Source organism: Rhinopithecus bieti, unplaced genomic scaffold (assembly GCF_001698545.2).
Source record: "Rhinopithecus bieti isolate Rb0 unplaced genomic scaffold, ASM169854v2 scaffold_2454, whole genome shotgun sequence".
NCBI lineage: Eukaryota > Metazoa > Chordata > Mammalia > Primates > Cercopithecidae > Rhinopithecus > Rhinopithecus bieti.
This window is the reverse complement of record NW_016803843.1, coordinates 768031-786884: the sequence shown is the minus strand read 5'-3', so window position 1 is coordinate 786884 and position 18854 is coordinate 768031. Positions and strand designations below refer to the sequence as shown.

General features: G+C 42.7%; 1 protein-coding gene and 1 long non-coding RNA gene across 2 annotated transcripts in view; one reads left to right on the top strand and one right to left on the bottom strand.

The window, feature by feature from the left end:
- Positions 1-17351, bottom strand: part of SLC33A1 (solute carrier family 33 member 1) — a 31986-nt gene extending 14635 nt beyond the window's left edge. Inside the window, 3 exon segments of the mRNA XM_017855100.1 lie at positions 6133-6181; positions 6183-6321; positions 15988-17351. Of these exon segments, the coding sequence (XP_017710589.1) occupies positions 6133-6181; positions 6183-6321; positions 15988-16762 (963 nt within the window). The 5' untranslated portion in view covers positions 16763-17351.
- A 108-nt stretch (positions 17352-17459) lies between these two features.
- LOC108517189 (uncharacterized) overlaps positions 17460-18854 on the top strand; it is an 11154-nt gene continuing 9759 nt past the window's right edge. The window contains exon 1 of the long non-coding RNA XR_001882031.1: positions 17460-17815. This is a non-coding gene — a long non-coding RNA (uncharacterized LOC108517189). The remainder of the gene's footprint in view (positions 17816-18854) is intronic.

The window sequence follows — 18854 nt, the reverse complement described above, 5'->3', positions numbered from 1 at the left end:
GAAATCTAAACAGAAACAAAACTTTACATATTCAAAGAAAAGGGCAACTATGGATATTCAAATGGCCAATAATCATATCAAAAGATGCTCAATTTCTTTTGTCATTAGGGCAATTCAAAATATGGCAATAACAAGATGCAATTACACAACCACCAGAAAGGCTAAAATTAAAAAGATAAAATAGGCAGGGCATGGTGGTTCACACCTGTAATCCCAGCACTTTGGGAGGCCAAGGCGGGCAGATCACGCGGTCAGGAGATCGAGAGCATCCTGGCTAACACGGTGAAACCCTGTTTCTACTAAAAATACACAAAATTAGCCGGGCGTGGTGGTGGGCGCCTATAGTCCCAGCTACTCAGGAGGCTGAGGCAGAAGAATGGTGTGAACCCAGGAGGCGCAGCTTGCAGTGAGCCGAGATTGCGCCACTGCACTCCAGCCTGGGGGACAGAGCAAGACTCCGTTTCAAAAAAAAAAAAAGATAGTATATGTGTTTTCAAGGATGTGAAACAATCAGAACTCTCTTACACTGCTGGTGGTAGGGAAAATTGGAATAACAACTTTGGAAAACTGTTTGGCAGTACATAATACTATGCATTTTACATGAACCAGCAATTCTATTCCTATATATTTACCAATCAGAAATGTGCACCTATCTTCACCAAAAGTCACATATGTGAATGTTTGTAGAAACACTACTCATAATAGCTCTAAAAACCTGTTGATAGAATGGATAAATTGTGGCATATTCATACAATGAAATACTATACAGTAATGAGATCAACAAACTACTGCTATAAATAAAAACATGGATAAATTGCACAAATATAACATTGAGCAAAAGAACATATGCATCCAACATAAAAATACAGGAGAGATGTTATTGGGGAGAATTTTATTTTTTTATTTTTATTTATTTATTTATTTATTTATTTTTTTGAGGCGGAGTCTCGCTCTGTCGCCCGGACTGGAGTGCAGTGGCCAGATCTCAGCTCACTGCAAGCTCCGCCTCCCGGGTTCACGCCATTCTCCTGCCTCAGCCTCCCAAGTAGCTGGGACTACAGGCGCCCGCCACCTCGCCCGGCTAGTTTTTGTATTTTTAGTAGAGACGGGGTTTCACCGTGTTAGCCAGGATGGTCTCGATCTCCTGACCTCGTGATCCGCCCGTCTCGGCCTCCCAAAGTGCTGGGATTACAGGCTTGAGCCACCGCGCCCGGCCGCGAGGAGAATTTTAAAAGGAGAAAACAGTATTATAGACGTTGTAATTGAAGTAACTCCCTATATATTGCTGCGGACAGTATAAATTAGCATAACCTTTTGAAAAGCAATTCAGCAATCATATCACATTCATTGACCCACTAATTGCCCGCTTAATAATCTATTGGCCAGCCAGGCACAGTGGCTCATACCTGTAATCCCAGCATTTTGAAAGGCAGAGGCAGGCGGATCACATGAGGTCGAGAGTTCAAGACTAGCCTGACAGACATGGAGAAGGCCCGTCCCTACTAAAAATACGAAATTAGCTGGGCATGGTGGAGCATGCCTGTAATCCCAGTTGCTTGGGAGGCTGAGGCAGGAGGAGCTCTTGAACCTGGGAGGCAGAGGTCGTGGTGAGCTGAGATCGCACCATTGCACTCCAGCCCAGGCAACAAGAGTGAAACTCCATCTCAAAAAAATATACATATTTAAAAAATAATAATAATCTATTGGCCAGCCTGTGTAGCAAAATGAAACCCTCCATCTCTACAGAAAATTTAAAAATTAGTCGGGTGGGCCAGGCGCAGTGGCTTACGCCTATAATCCCAGTACTTTGCGAGGCCTAGGCAGGCAGATTGCCTCAGCTCAGGAGTTCGAGACCAGCCTGACCAAAATGGTAAAACCCTGTCTCTACTAAAAATACAAAAATTAGCGGGCATGGTGGTGCACACCTGTAATCCCAGCTACTCCAGGGGCTGAGGCAGGAGAATCACTTGAACCCGGGAGGAGGAGGTTGCAGTGAGCGGAGATCACACCACTGCACTCCAGCTTGGGCAACAGAGCGAGACTCTGTCTCAAAAAAAAAAAAAAAAAAACCAAAAAAAATTAGCTGGGTGAGGTGGCAAGCACCTATAGTTCTAGCTACTTGAGAGGCTGAGGTGGGAGTATGACTTAAACCCAGGAGTTTGAGATTACACTGAGTTATGATCATGCCAGAGCACTCCAGCCTAGAAGACAGAGCAAGACATCATCCTAAAAAAAATAAAAAATAGGACGGGTGCGGTGGCTCACACCTGTAATCCTAACACTTTGGGAGGCTGAGGCGAACAGATCACCTGAGGTCAGTAGTTCAAGACCAGCCACTCCTGGCCAACATGGTGAAACTCTGTCTCTACCAAAAATACAAAAATTAGGCCAGGAGTGGTGGCTCATGCCTTTAATCCCAGCACTTTGGGAGGCCAAGGCAGGCAGATCACCTGAAGTCGGGAGTTTGAGACCAGCCTGATCAACATGGAGAAACCCTGTCTCTACTGAAAAAAAATAAAAATAATTAGCCAGGGTCAGGCACGGTGGCTCACGTCTGTAATCCCGGCACTTTGGGAGGCTGAGGCAGGCGGATCAAGAGGTCAGGAGATCGAGACCATCCTGGCTAACACGGTGAAACCCCGTCTCTATTAAAACTACAAAAAATTAGCCGGGCGAGGTGGCGGGCGCCTGTAGTCCCAGCAACTCAGGAGGCTGAGGCAGGAGAATGCCGTGAACCCGGGAGGCGGAGCTTGCAGTGAGCCAAGATCGTCACTGCACTCCAGCCTGGGCAACAGAGCGAGACTTTGCCTCAAAAAATAATAATAATAATTAGCCAGGCATGGTGGTGCATGCCTGTTGTCCCAGCTACTCGGGAGGCTGAGGCAGGAGAATCGCTTGAATCCAGGAGGCAGAGGTTGCAGTGAGCCGAGATCGCGCCATTGCACTCCAGCCTGGGAAACGAAAAACTCGTCTCAAAAAAAAAATTAGCCATTTCACTCTAGCCTGGGCAACAAAGCGAGACTCTGTCTCAAAAAAAAAAAAAAAAAAAAAAAAAAAAAAAAAAAAAAAAAAAAAGTTTACTGGAAGGAAATGTCCAGAAAATCACAGACTTAAGCACAAAAATATTTGCTAGTGCATTTTCATAATTTAAAAACATAAGCAAAACATACAACAGAAAAATGAGTAGATTATAGTAAATTTACACACTAACTATATCATGTAGCTACTAAGAAGTATGTTTTCAAATATGTAATACTACAGAAATGTATAAGACAAACAGAAGATAAAAAATTATATGCAGCATGATTCAATTCCACTTTTAAAGTAAATGAGTAAATAGGCCGGGCATGGTGGCTCACACCTGTAATCCCAGCACTTTGGGAGTCTGAGGCATGCAGATCACTTGAGGTCAGGAGTTTGAGACCAGCCTGGCCAACATAGTGAAACCCTGTGTCTTCTGAGAATACAAAAATCAGTTGGGTATGATGGCGTGTGCCTGTAATCCCAGCTACTAGGGAGGCTGAGGCAGGAGAATTGTTTGAAGGGAGGCAGAGGTTGCATTGAGGGGAGATCGTGCCACTGTACTCCAGCCTAGGCAACAGAGTGAGGTTCAGTCTCAAAATAAAAAAAAAAAAAATATAAAATAAAATAAAAGTGTATGAGCAAATAAATATATGAAGTATATGTATACACACATACATGCACACACACATATACAGGGAAAAAAAGGAGGTTCAAAGGAAATATACCAAGAAGGTCAATACTGTTGTTTTTTTTAATTAATTAATTAATTTGTTTTTGGGATGGAGTCTCGCTCTGTCACACAGACTGGAGTGCAGTGCACAATCTCGGCTCAAGGCAACCTCCACCTCCTGGGTTCCAGCGATTCTCCTGCCTCATCCTCCTGAGTACCTGGGCTTACAGGCGCCTGCCACCACACCCAGCTAATTTTTGTAATTTTAGTAGAGACGGGGTTTCACCATGTTGGCCAGGCTGGTCTTGAACTCCTGGCCTCAAGTGATCAGCCCATCTTGGCCTCCCAAAGTGGTGGGATTAAAGGCGTGAGCCACCACATCCAGCAAATACTGTATCTTAAATGATAAAAGTATTAAGTGATATAATTAGATAATATTGTTTGGCCAGGTGGGCAGATCACCTGAAGTCAGGAGTTCAAGACTAGCCTGGCCAACAGGGTGAAACTCCGTCTCCATTAAAAATACAAAAAAATTGCCAGGCGTGGTGGCTCATGCCTGTAATCCCAGCACTCTGGGAGGCCAAGGGTGGATCACCTGTGGTCAGGAGTTCGAGACCAGCCTGACCATGGAGAAACCCCATCTCTACTAAAAATACAAAATTAGCTCAGCCTGTGCCTGTAATCCCAGCTACTTAGGAGGCTGAGGCAGGAGAATCGCTAGAACCCGGGAGGTGGAGGTTGCGGTAAGCCGAGATAGGGCCATTGCACTCCAGCCTGGGCAATAAGAGTGAAACTCCATCTCAAAATAAACAAAGACAAAACAACTAGCTGGGCATGGTGGGACACACCTGTGGTCCCAGCTGCACGGGAGACTGAGGCAGGGGAATTGCTGGAACCCAGGAGGCAGAGGTTGCAGCGAGCCAAGATTGTGCCACTGCACCCAGCCTGGGAGACAAGAGTGAGACTTTATCTCAAATATATATATATATATATTGTTATGCTCCTTGAACTTTTCACATTTTCTGAATTTCCTATTCTTTTTTTTTTTCCTTGAGACCCCTGTCTCAAGAGAGAAACAGACCCCTGGCTCTGTTGCCCAGGCTGGAGTGCAGTGGCAGAACTATGGCTCACTGCAAACTCCACCTCCCAGACTCAAGCTATCTTCCCAAGTAGCTGGCACTCCAGGCATGTGCCACCACACCCAGATAATTTTTTTATTTTTTGTTTCGCCATATTCAGGCTGGTCTTGAACTCCTCAGCTCAAGAGATCCTCCTGCCTTGGCTTCCCAAAGTGCTGGGATCACAGGCATGAGCCAGCACATCTGGCCTTCTATCATTAAGAGGAAAAAACACTCACTATTTAAAATGAATATAATGAGGCTAAAATGGTTCCTTCAAAGCTGTCAAAAGATAGATGTAAAGTGTTTATATACATAGATTTAAGTATATAAAATGAAAATCCTATAAGATTGCAGATTTTAGAAATATTAACTCTAACACTATCAATAGTTCACTGTAACAAAATATACTTACCTTTATTCTAGCCTAATGTGTTAAAAATATTTTTAGAACTATAAAACTGAGACACCTTAATATAGAATAAAAGTCACCAGTAATCCCCATTTCTCTTATGGTATAATTTTCCTTTCAGTACTTAAATAATTCAATGGATTTTTTAAAAACTGACTTCTAATACTCATATACTTCTGTATCTATCTATCTATCTATCTATCTATCTATCTATCTATCTATCTATCTATCTATTTATTTTTGAGACAGAGACTCACTCTGTTGCTCCAGTTAAGAGTGCCATGGTGCAATCTCGGCTTACTGCAACCTCCACCTCCTGGGTTCAAGCAATTCTCCTGCCTCAGTCTCCCAAGTAGCTGGGACTACAGACACGTGCCACCATGCCTGGCTGATTTTTGTATTTTTAGTAGAGACAAGGTTTCACCATGTTAGCCAGGCTGGTCTTGAACTCCTGACCTCAGGCAATCCGCCTGCCTCGGCCTCCCAAAGTGCTGGGATTACAGGCGTGAGCCATGACGCCTGGCCCTATATCTCTTTACATCACACTTTAAGTAAATTATTGTATTATTCCAACATTAAATGTATACTGATTATAAGAAGACAGAGCTATTGATTATTGAAGATATTAATCTCCATTCCAAGCATTAATATCATTAAGGTTCACATTTACTAACAGTTCTTCAAATTAACATAATTCTTTACAATACTCCAAGATATTTAGCTTACTTTAAAATTAGTTGATATCATTATATCTTTTCAAATACATTTAATAAACAGAAAATATTGTTTTTCATTGTTAAATTCTAATGGTAGTGGAAAGGGACCTATGATATGAAAAAGACACTGAAAGTATTCCATGATACTTATACTTATAAGAAAATGATAAATTTGATTTATAAATCTCTTACCTTTGCAGTTAGAATCAGAAGGCAAAATGTCAGAACTGCTGGCATTTTATAATTGCAAAAGCAGCTTGTAAGTATCTGTGATTCCTTGTGTTTCTTCTTTTACTACTGATACTTCTTTGTTTTCTTTTTTCAGAAGGGCAACCAATGTTGTTGTTATTAAAAATACAGTTCCCCAGAAAAAAAGGAAATCTGAAAATGTTTTAAATCTATAATTAATTTTTTAAATTACATAATTTCATTGATACTAAATAATTCTATATACAGTAACTTTCAACTAAAATGTTATTTAAAAAATTAGCCAAGTACAGGGCCTCATGCCTACAATCCTAGCATTTTGGGAGGCCAAGGTGGGAGGATTACTTGAACCCAGGAATTCAAGACCAGCCTGGGCAACATAGTGGGACCCTATCTCTACAAACAGTAAGAAATTAGCCAGGCTTGGTGGTACACATCTGTAGTCCCCCATACCTGGGAGGCTGAGGACTACTTGAGCCCAGGAAGTGGAGGCTGCAGTGAGCTGTGATTGTACCACTGCACTCCAGCATGGGCAACAGAGTGAGACCTTGTCTTAAAAAAAAAAAAGTCAACATTTAGGTACCTCTTTATTATATTCAAGGCATTGTACCAGACACAGGAAATGAACAAAAGAGTCCTGACTCTTAAACGTAGAGACCCAAAATAGACAGTGACAACAACAAAAAAGGCAGGGGGTGGCGGGAGTGGAGGGCATTACATTTAGTGTACAACTGAGTTGAATGAACAAAAGCCTGTCATGTCACTTTATTCAAGGAAAATGCTAGGGGTGGGAAACGATTTTCATATCCCCTAAGGTACACCAGTTATATTTCTATATACCCAAGCCTTTTCAGTTCTTTATTAAATTTGACAACATGTGATTATTTACATCAGATTTTCTACCTTGTATTTTTAAACTTTCTAATGCTTTCAATCTGTTTAAGAATAACTTTCTCATCTCAATACTATGATACAAAAGGCATTTGGTCACACTCGTAGGTGCAGAATGAGGACACATGAAGAGTACTGTCTGAATTGTTTCAGTGAAAGATAATTGAGCCATTAGCTATCACCTTGAACAAATTTAGTGGAGGGAGTGAATAAAAATCTGGAAGATTCTGCTAAACAGCTAAAAATAATAGTAATAATGGAGATATCATTTACGACAAAAATATGCTACACATTTTACATGTATCAACTCCTTTACTTCAACAACCCAACAGATTAGGTTATCACCAGCCCAAATTTACAGGTGAACAAACGAAGGTTTAGGGAGGTCAAGCTGTCCAAGTTACATTCTAAGTCAGTGGTAAAATGGTGATTTCACACCTTATAACTAATTTCAAAACTTGTATCTCATTAACCACCCTGAGAATTGCATTTTAGTTTGCCACTAGAAAACTTATTAGATAGCCCTGTCTCAGTCTCTTCATCTGTAAAATAAGATTTGGCTAGAAAATCCTTGCATTATAGCTCAAACATTCTAGACTTGTACTCCATTTTAGATATTTTTACTTTTGATTTTACGGTGTATGTGGCACAACTGATCAAGGACCCTAGTCACCTCTTCTCAAAAACAATTAAAATATTCTTCAGTCAGGGTATTTCCTTAGATTGAATCTTGCTCTTGCTGCTGTGCTCACTGAAGGTGATCACTACAGTTTGAACCTCACTTATGAGGGAGAAATATAGCATTATTTGTTTAGATCAATTTCACCTTGGTATTTAAATATTCCTTTCTTATATGTTATCTCATTTGATTCTCACAGCAAACAGAATAGGCTAAGCATGTGTTATTACTATATACAGATGAGGAAAAGAAACTCAGAACACTTAAATCTTTACCAAAGGTAAAATCACTATAAGGCAGAGACGGAGGCAGAGCTTGAATCTCAACCTTCTGAAGTTGAGTCTTACAATCTTTCCATATTTTATACTGCCTAATAAAGATATATATATATACACGTATATATATATATATATATATATTTTTTTTTTGAGATGGAGTCTCACTCTTGCCAGGCTGCAGTGCAGAGGCGCAATCTCAGCTCACTGGAACCTCCACCCCTCGGGTTCAAGCGATTCTCCTGCCTCAGTCTCTGGAGTAGCTGAGATTACAGGCGTGTGTGCCATCATACCCAGCTAATTTTTGTATTTTCAGTAGAGACGGGGTTTCACCACGTTAGTCAGGCTGGTCTTGAACTCCTGACCTCAAATGGTCTGCCTTGGCCTCCCAAAGAGCTGGGATCACAGGTGTGAGCCATCACGCCCAGAATAAAATAGTATCTTAACATAATTTCTAGCATTTTGGAATCTGGCTCAAAAGGAATGAACAACAATGTATTAATAACATTATCCTTGTGAGGCTAATGTCCAGTTTTTTATTTTTTAGTTTAAGTAATAAATGTTTAAGCAAAGAATTTTACGTATTATTAACAGCATTCACTTGGCATGTCCACTATTTTTGCATTCTTACTTCCATCTGCAAAATGAGATTAATAATGACTTGTTTACAGTTTCACGTACAATATTATTCTCATTGAGTAGGGTTTTGTTCATCATTTGTTTTAAAACAGTTGTTTAACAAGCCCTGAAAAAAAAATAAATTATTTTCACTGTCACCAGAAATTCAAATTAATGTTAAGTGAAAAGTAAAAGTTGTCCAATTATATAAGACTTAAAGAGTTCCATTTTTCGAGGCAAAAGAATTGAAAATTTGTTTAGCATAGTCTACCAATGTTAATAAACACAGTCCATCTAAAATTTAAATTCCTTGACACCAAGAGAAAAAAGAAGAAGAAACTAAACAAGTTTCAGCAATGTTTGCAGATAAGATTATTTCTTTTTTTCTTTTTATGAGACAGTGTCTCACTCTGTCACCCAAGCTGTAGTGCAGTGGTGCAAACTTGGCTCACTGCAGCCTTGACCTCCTAGGTTCAAGTGATCCTCTTGCCTCAGCCTCCCAAAGTATTGAGATTACAGGTGTGAGCCACTATACCCAGACAAAGATATTTCTAATTTCTTTGTGCTTTGAGGAGAAAATACATAAAAAGAAGGAGGTAGTGACAATGGTTCAGTCACAAAGCCCTAATTCAAAGGATTTCCATATCTCACACGTACAGAAGAATGAAAAAGCCAATAGCTCAGAGAGGCCAGGAAATATATTAAGAAGTTTTATGAATACAATTACCACAAATCAGACCAATGCTAATAACTGATAGCCAGTAGTCTTATTAGACTTATTAACATTGCTTTGATGCTAGAGACATCCATAGACTATAATGCCAACAACCATAAAGAAATATTATTACCAAAAATATGGAAATATTTCATTATTAACATTTTGGTTAGTTTTGATTTATGTATTTAACCAAAAATATTGAAATACTTCATCATTAACATTTAGGTTAATTTTGATTTGCGTATTTTATAAACTTAAGCATACATGGTATATATATGTATGATCAAGATATCAAAGCTGATGTTCAAGTTTCATAAACATGATTTTTGAGCAAAGACCTAAAAAACAGACTATTCTGACATGGCTCCAAGATCTTGTCCAGTGCTTTCATGAATGCAGAAATTAAGAGCATGTAACAACTCATTAGTAACCAATAAAGGTACAATAGCTAACACCTGTCTATTATAGGTGTGTCTATTATAAGATCTGAGTGTCTATTATAAGATCTGAGAAAAACAGAGGACATCTCATTTAAATCCCAAAATCACTTTCCAAAATAGGCATTATTACTCCTACTTTATATACAAGGAAACAGAATCACAAGCCAGAAAGTGCCAGAAATGGCATTCAAACTCCGGTCTAGTTCTAAAGCAAGAAATGTTTTCCATTATATCATCCAGATACTCAGATACGCCCACAGCAAGTAAGCTCTCTTTTCTATCAACTGGACACCACTGAGAAAAAAGGTTCATATTTTAGCTCCAACCATGAGGTCTGGAACATAGATACTTTCCCCACGCTTCTTTTTTTTTTTTTTTTTTTGAGATGGAGTTTCACTCTTTTTGCCCAGGCTGCAGTGCAATGGCACAATCTAGGCTCATCGCAACCTCCGCCTCGCGGGTTCAAGTGATTCTCCTGCCTCAGCCTCCCAAGCAGTTGGGATTACTGGCATGCACCACTAACCCAGCTAATTTTTGTATTTTTAGTAGAGACGGGGTTTCTCCATGTTGGTCAGGCTGGTCTTGAACTCCTGATCTCAGGTGATCCAACCGCCTCGGCCTCCCAAAGTGCTGGGATTATAGGCATGAGCCACCGCACCTGGTTCCCACACTCCTTTAAACTGGCTACTTGTACTCCCCCTTCTCACCTCCATCTCCCCATATGGTGATATGCCAAAGAAAATTCAAATGCACAGGATAAACAAACTTGGTGTGTCTTCCTAAAGAATTCATTTTACTCAATAAATTATAGGGAGATGACATTAATGAGAATACATAGGCTGGGCACAGTGGCTCACGCCTGTAATCCCAGCACTTTGGGAGTCCAAGGCAGGTGGATCACTTGAGGTCAGGAGTTCAAGACCAGCCTGGGCAACATGGCGAAACCCTGTCTCTACTAAAACTACAAAAAGTAACTAGGCATGGTGGCACATGCCTATAATCCCAGCTACTTGGGAGGCTGAGGCATGAGAACTTCTTGAACCCAGGAGGCAGAGGTTGCAGTGAGCCGAAATTGCGCCACTACACTCCAGCCTGGGTGACAGAGCAAGACACTCTCAAAAAAATAAAAAAGGAATACTTGTCTTTCTGAGAACGTAGGGTAACATTTTAAGCCTAGACATGAATGCTAAATAATGTATTATAGCCTATATAAGAATACCTGGTCTATCTAGAAAAGGGTCAATTAGTCTTTTCCAAATTCTAACAGGCATTTTGAGTCATAAATTATGTGTTATGAAAGCAGGACAAAGAAATCTGTCATCGGGTAGGAATTAATGGTCCCTCTCTCTAATTTAAAGCATCAATGTCTTACAAACACTGTTTTTAATGTCATTAGTTTGGCTGGATTCATACTCACAGCATCAACTTTTTCAAAGCAACACTTTCTCTTATTCCTGTATGTGCGTACCTATTTATAAACAAACTGATTTATAAACTTTGGTATCTTTAGCTCTCTTCTCTGGCATTAGACCATCTTGCTCCCTGCTCCTAAACCCGAATATGTTGCTCCCTGTTCCGATCACTTCTAATTGTTACTACTTATACTAGAGGGAGAGGGCCTCAACTACCAGTTTACAGGCTAGATGTGGCCTGAAGACATAAATTAGATTAGATAGATGGCAGATAGATAGATGATAGATTAGATAGATTTTTTTTTTTAAAGATGGGTCTTGCTAGGTTGCCCAGGCTGCAGTGTAGTGGTTATTCACAGATAGTACTGTAATGTACTGCAGCCTCGAACTCCTGGCCTCAAATGATCTTCCCATATCAGTCTGTCAAGTGGCTGGAACTACAGATGCACGCCACTCTACAGATGCATGCCACTGTGCCCAGCTAAAGACATGTTTTTATATGAGCCTAAGAAGTATTTTTAAAATCAGGAAATAAAAAAGGAATTTCTAGTTTCTCTTGAATACTCCTAAGATCTAGCAATCGTGCCGGGTGGGGTGGCTCACGCCTATAATCCCAGCACTTTGGGAAGCCGAGGCGGGTGGATCACGAGGTCAGGAGATTGAGACCATCCTGGCTAACATGGTAAAACTCCATCTGTACTACAAATACACAAAATTAGCGACAGAGTGAGACTCCATCTCAAAAAAAAAAAAAAAAAGATCTAGCAATCTTGGGATCCTATTATCACAAAACTACAACTTACTAGAGTTGATACTCCTCACCTTTAGAGGGGCATGGATTTCTCAAATTATCTCTGTCCCTCCAACTCAGATGACTCATTTACATTATCTATCTACCCAATATATTCCATCTCCACTTATCTGTAACAATCAAAACTGTTACAGATAGTATTTTATTTATTTTCTATTTATTTATATTTTTGGAGACAGAGTCTCACTCTGTCACCCAGGCTGGAGTGCAGTAGCGCAATCTCGGCTCACTGCAGCCTCCACCTCCCCAGCTCAAGTGATTCTAGTGCCTCAGTCTTCTGAGTAGCTGGGATTCCAGGTATGCGCCACCACACCCGGCTAATTTTCTGTATTTTTAGTAGAGACGGGGTTTTGCCATGTTGCCCAGAGTGGTCTTGAACTTCTGAGCTCAAGCAATCTGCCCGCCTCAGCCTCCCAAAGTGCTAGGATTACAGGTGTGAGCCACTGCACCTGGCCAGAACATATTTTAGAATTAAAAAAACAAAAAACAATAAACAATTATGCTTCCTTTCAAAACTTGGATTTTCTAAACATTGCCTCAGTGCTTAGCTCCTCTGTAATCACCTAAGCAATTATATTTCCTTCATATAATTCTTCGTGTGCTATATAACTTTTTCAAAACCACTGGTTTTCTTGGTTATCCTAAGTTCCAGGTAAGAACAATGTTTTTTTTTTTTGTTTTGTTTTTTGTTTTTGTTTTGAGACGGAGTCTCGCTCGGTCGGCCCGAGGCTGGAGTGCAGTGGCCGGCATCTCAGCTGCCACTGCCAAGCTCCGCCTCCCGGGTTACGCCATTCTTCCTGCTCAGCCTCCCAAGTAGCCTGCGCGACTCACAGTAGGCGGCCCGCCAACTCGCGCCGGGCTTAGTTTTTTGTATTTTTAGTAGAGACGGGGGTTTCGCCGCTGTTAGCTAGGTTGGTCTCGATCTCCTGACCTCGCGAATTCCACCCGTCTCGGCCCTCCCAAAGTGCTGGGATTACAGGCTTGAGCCCACCGCCGGCCCGCGCCAAGAACAATGTTATAAATTATAAATGTGGTATGTTCAGTCATAAAAAGGAGAATGAAACTCTAGGAATTCTAACTTTCAACTAAAATGTTTAAACCAGAAACAGCAGTCTACTACAGATATAAACAGCTGAATTAAAAAGTAAGCTAGTTTTAGAATCTACTGCAGAACAAAGTTCAAATTCCACTGGGGAAAAAAAAAAATCAAAGTAACAAGTCAAGGCCGGGCACAGTGGCTCACACCTGTAATTCCAGCACTTTGGGAAGCCGAGGTCGGCAGATCACTTGAGGTCAGGAGTTCAAGACCAGCCTGGCCAACGTGGTGAAACCCCATCTCTACCAGAAATACAAAAGCCAGGCATGGTGGCACATGCTTGTAATGCCAGCTACTAGGGAGGCTGAGGCAGCAGAATAGCTTAAACCCTGGAGGGGGAAGTTGAAGTGAGCTGAGATCACAACCACTGCACTCTAGCCTGGGCGACAGAGTGAGACTCCATCTCAGAATAATAATAATAATAATTCACTGCCTAGAAATACTTTGTGAATGCATCCTGTTACCAGTTCCTTGCTTTTTTCTTGAGATGGAGTTTTATAGGCTGTATCGCCCAGGCTGGAGTGCAGTGGTACAATCTCAGCTTACTGCAACCTCCGCCTCCCCTGTTGAAGCGATTCTCTTGCCTCAGCCACCTGAATAGCTGGGACTACTGGTACATGCCACCACACCGGGCTAATTATTGTATTTTTAGGACAGAGTTTCACCATGTTGGCCAGGATGATCTTGATCTCCTGACCTTGTGATCTACCCGCCTTGGCCTCCGAAGTGCTGGGATTATAGGCATGAGCCACCACGTCCAGCCAGTTTGTTGCTTTTTGTGTCAGCTTTTCATTTTGTCCTGGGACTGATGTTTATATCACCAGAGGATTAAGGAGATGATGTTGCTTAAGATGAGAAAGCCTCAGTGAAATCAAGGTTTAAGAGGCCATGGAAACTAAATTGCTAATTAGCTAAATTGGAACTTTCTCTTAATGTAAGAGTGATTGGTAAAACATTATTCCAGAGAATGCTGTTATGAGTTCAAGAATTAGTATATTTATACTCCCTTAGCCACAACTGTTCCCTAATGGATCAAAATTATGCCACTGGATTTTAATTTGTGCTGACTTATTCTTTTTTTTTTGAGATGGAACCTTGCTCTGTCACCTAGATTGGAGTGCAATGGTGCGATCTCGGTTCACTGCACCCTCTGCTTCCTGGGTTCAAGCAATTCTCCCCACTCAGCCTCCTGAGTAGCTGGGATTACAAGTGAGTGCCACCACTTCCAGCTAAATTTTGTATTTTTAGTAGAGAAGGGGTTTTGCCATGTTGGCCAGGATGATCTCAAACTCCTTATCTCAGGTGATCTGTCCACCTCAGCCTCCCAAAGTGCTGGGATTACAGGCGTGAGCCACTGCACCCAGCCTTGACTTCTTTATTTTTATTTTAATTAATTTTTTTATTTTGGCTGGACGCATATATATAATTATATATAATATACATATAATATCTCTCAACCAAACAACTGAGGAAAAAGTACTATCACCATCATTTCACCAGTAATAGTGGCTCACTCACTAGCAGTTTGAGGAGGTGTACATAAGGTTAGATGTGTGTGAGAAAGAGTAAGATTGCAGGAGATTGCAGGAAATTAGTATAGTTGTGACACCTCCTACCACCACCCACATACCTGGTCATTTACTCTACTGGGAATTTCCAAGGTAGCACAGAAGCTGAGAAGTTTAGCTGCTTAAATTTCAAAACAGAATCCCCTAAATTCATCATCACTGACAGAAATGAAAAATTCCACTATATTCCTGACATTCTTATTCCTTATATTGGTCATTTTACTTGTTTTCTAGTTGTTACAAAAGCTAAAAAAAAAAAAACAAAATACAAAAGCCCTCAGATAAGCTTAGGCCAGGTGGGGTGGCTCATACCTGTAATTCCCAGTACTTTGGGAGGCCAAGGAGGGGGAGGATCACCCGAGTCCAGGAGTTCGAGACCAGCCTGGCCAACATAGTGAGACACCCCCCCACCCCCAACCATCTCAATTAAAAAAAAGAAGAAAAAAGAAAAAAGAGAAAACCTTACATGTGTTTTACTAATGCAGAGAAACAGAGAAATTTTTTAGACCTTTCCCTCCATTACTTACAGGACAAACTTTTAAACCCTTTTCCCATAGTAATTAAATAAAATCTTACTAATTTAGTCACAGCCTTTCTCAGCATGATTTCCTAAGCCCAGTTCAGGCAACGTCCTGTACTTTTTTGTACTTTCCTGCCTCAGTGCACTTTCACTTTGTGTTGTGCATCCTGGTGTGCCATTTCCTGGCCTCGTGGAATCTTTTTCAAGAACAAAGTCAAATGTTATCTGCAATGTGAAGCCTGACTCCCAAAGGCAGTTACTAACTGGCAACTCCGAAGTCTCCTAAAATATTCATCTCCCCTATTTCTCGAGTGCAGAACTCTGCCTTATTCATAAGAGGCCTTAGAATCCCATCCCTTAGCTGACTCAATAATGTTTGAACGAATAAACCCTGTTCCATTCACTAGAAGGCTGGATTCTGGGTACAACGGTAGGGGTAGAAATGGATCAGAAAGTATAGAGCTAGAAACCTAAAACCAACAAGACAAAAGGAAAAATGTGAACTATATGAGCCACACTTTTTAAAAATGTGCATTTGTGTATTAAGCAAGTGGCATGAATCCCTGGACTCCGTTGTTATTTGATGGGTTGCCTCTCCCTGTTAACTGCAGAGTACTGATCATTTGATTGCTCTAATGTCCTTCACTTTGGCTTTAATAATTCAAAGAAGCTCATCTGGACGAAACAGAAAACTTACCTTGAGTTATCTCCCATACAATGATTTCCAGTAAATTAATGAGCTCCCCTCCAACATCACACACTCTTTCAAAAGGATAAATAAACCTAACACCATAATAGTTTAAATACACTACCTGCAAGAGTAACGATTCCTCTGGGTTGAGGCTGAAACCGCAAATATTTGTTACAAAAGTCGGCAGATTCAAGGGCCAAAAACAAAACATTGCCCAAAAAGTAACCCGCTGTTTGGCCCACCGAATTGCAAGTAGAAGCATAACCCACATTTTCCCTGGATAACATAGTTAACGCCCAACCATCGACAGCAATGTCCTGAGTGGCGGCCAAGAATTCAAACAAAAAGAATGCCACAGTGAGAGCAATCACGTCGGGTGTCCTGCCTTCAGTATTCCCGAGCAAACGGTCCACCTGAGTGGATAAATATATCATGAAGAGTCCTAGTATATACTGTGTTGGGACCAGCCAAGATTTGCGACGACCGAAGTTCTTAACGTAGACAGCATCAACCAACGGGGCCCAGAGTAATTTGAGACTGAAGGGCCAAAAGACAAAACTGAAGAAAGCTTGGTCTGTATAGCTAACATTTTTGCTTTGCAAAATGAGTGGGATGCTCCCCGCCAAGCCCAAGGGAATACCCTGAAGCACGTAAAGAAAGAGTAGCAGCAAAATGCTGCTTAGTTCCGCCCGGAAGCTCCGTGGGGCTTTTAAGAAGTCGCCAGTGCCGGTATCCCCAAGAAGAGCTTCTCTGTCCCCTTCTCGGCCCGCTGAGTCCAAATGACTGTCATCCCAACCGCCCGGGGGCAGGGGACCCCTCTTCATATCCAAAGAGTGACTGAAATTCCCTGGCCGCCGTTGCCGGCTGCTGTCCTTGTGGGAGATGGTGGGTGACATATCAGAGACGATGCAGAGCCCCGTCTGTGGGGGGCCGGGGCTGAGCGTTTTGGATCCGTCCAGTCCCAGGTCCAAGGCTGTCGCGCTGGACCAGGGTTTCGGTGGTTCACGGGATGGTGGCAGGGCTCAGAGCGATAAGGGCACTTCTTACTGCAGCCCGGAGTGCTGAAGCCGGGAGCCAGTCCTCTGGCTAGAAGTCCAGAGGATGCCTGGCTAGGTGCCCCCTGGAACGGCGTCAAGAAGCCTGAAGGAGACCCCGGGGCAGTCGCTCCGGGCTCGGGGCTGGAGGTGTGTGCCGTGGTGCCGCGATGGAAACCACCTCCTACATGAGGCGGGACCGAACGGCCGGTCTCCCGACCCAACACCTCCAGCTCTCGCCGATACCAATGCGGCAGAGAGCACTTTCTCTACAGGACTCTAGAAAACGCATATAACTTCCTGCCTCGCGCTTCAGGAAGTGGTCCCAGTCTCTAACAGGTCCCTTCCCAACCTCCAGAACAAGCCAATCAGGAACACGCTCTTGTGACCCAGTTCGGAAACAATACTTGGTGGGAACCTGCAATCTTGGCAGCCGGAACTTTCCGGGAGGATTAACGCCGGCGCACCGTGCGGCCGGGGCGGGGCGCCGCCCAAGCTCCGGCTCTATGACAGCGCCTATGGCAGTCTGGAAAGCGTGGGCCTCGGTCATTGGGCACGAGTGGTCACGTGACAGTGGGTTCCTCCGGGCGTGCGCTGGTGGTTGAGTGATGTAATCACGCGGGGTCTGAGGTCTCAGTGGGTGTAGGTTTCGTCGTTGTGCTGATGACAGGCAGTGCCCGAACTCTAGGCTGGGAATTGTGCCAAGCTGCCGCTTTCGTGGCTGACCAGAAAAGGGTAGAAGGATTGAAGTGTACGAAGTTTTTGAATCAGGAGGCAAGGTCGCCTTGTGCCCCCAAAAGGGTAGAAAAAGGCCTGGCTAACTGGAGAATCGCGTCGAGTTAAGCTGCTCAAGGGGTGCTAGGTTTGTCTGCAATCGGTTTATCCCTCCTGGTGGAAGACGCCTAGGGAAACTTGGTAACCAACTCTAATTACGTTGGTGGTTGGATGACTCGTTACATCCTCTATATTTATGTTGCAATAAAACGTCTTGTGGCTGGGCGCGGTGGCTCACGCCTGTAATCTCACCACTTTAGGAGGCTGAGGCGGGCGGATCACCTGAGATCGGGAGTTCGAGATCAGCCTGACCAACATGGAGAAACCCCTTCTCTACTAAGAGACGCACAGGAATTTGAGAAGCTGATTTTTTTTTTTCTGCTTTCTCACCTCTGGCAGAAAGATGATGATGATGATGATGATTATTTTATTATTTTTGAGACGGAGTCTCACACTGTCGCCCGGGCTGGTGTGCCGTAGAGCGGTCTTGGCTCGCTGTAGCCTCCACCTCCTGGGTTCAAGCGATTCTCCTGCCTCAGCCTCCCGAGTAGCTGGGGCTGCAGGCGCGTGCCACCACGCTGAGCTAATTTTTTGTATTTTTAGTAGAGATGGGGTTTCACCGTGTTGGCCAGGATGGTCTTAATCTCTTGATTTCGTGATCCACCCGCCTTGGCCTCCCAAAGTGCTGGGATTACAAGCGTGATGGCAGGTCAGGCGTGGTGGCTCACGCCTGTAATCCCAGCACTTTGGGAGGCCCAGGCGGGCAGATCACTTGAGGTCAGGGGTTCGAGACCAGCCTGGCCAATATGGTGAAACCCTGTCTCTACTAAAAATACAAAAATCAGCCGGGCGTGGTGGCTCACGCCTGTAGTCCCAGATAGTAGTGAGGCTGGGGCTGGAGAATCGCTTGAACCGGGAGGTGGAGGTTGCAGTGAGCCGAGATCCAGTGGTTGCACTCCAGTCTGGGCGTCAAAGAAAAGAAGTGTCATTTAAGTCCAGTCAGGATTCAGCCAAAACAACCATGAGTGGGATTTAGGTTGTGCTGGATTCAAACCCTGGCTCTAACAGTAGTTGTGCCTTGGACAAATTACTTAACCTAAGCCTCCATTTTGATGAAAATAAAATAGAGTTCCTAACATCTACTTCAGAGAGTTGTGGGAGTTAAAGGAAGCAGCCAATA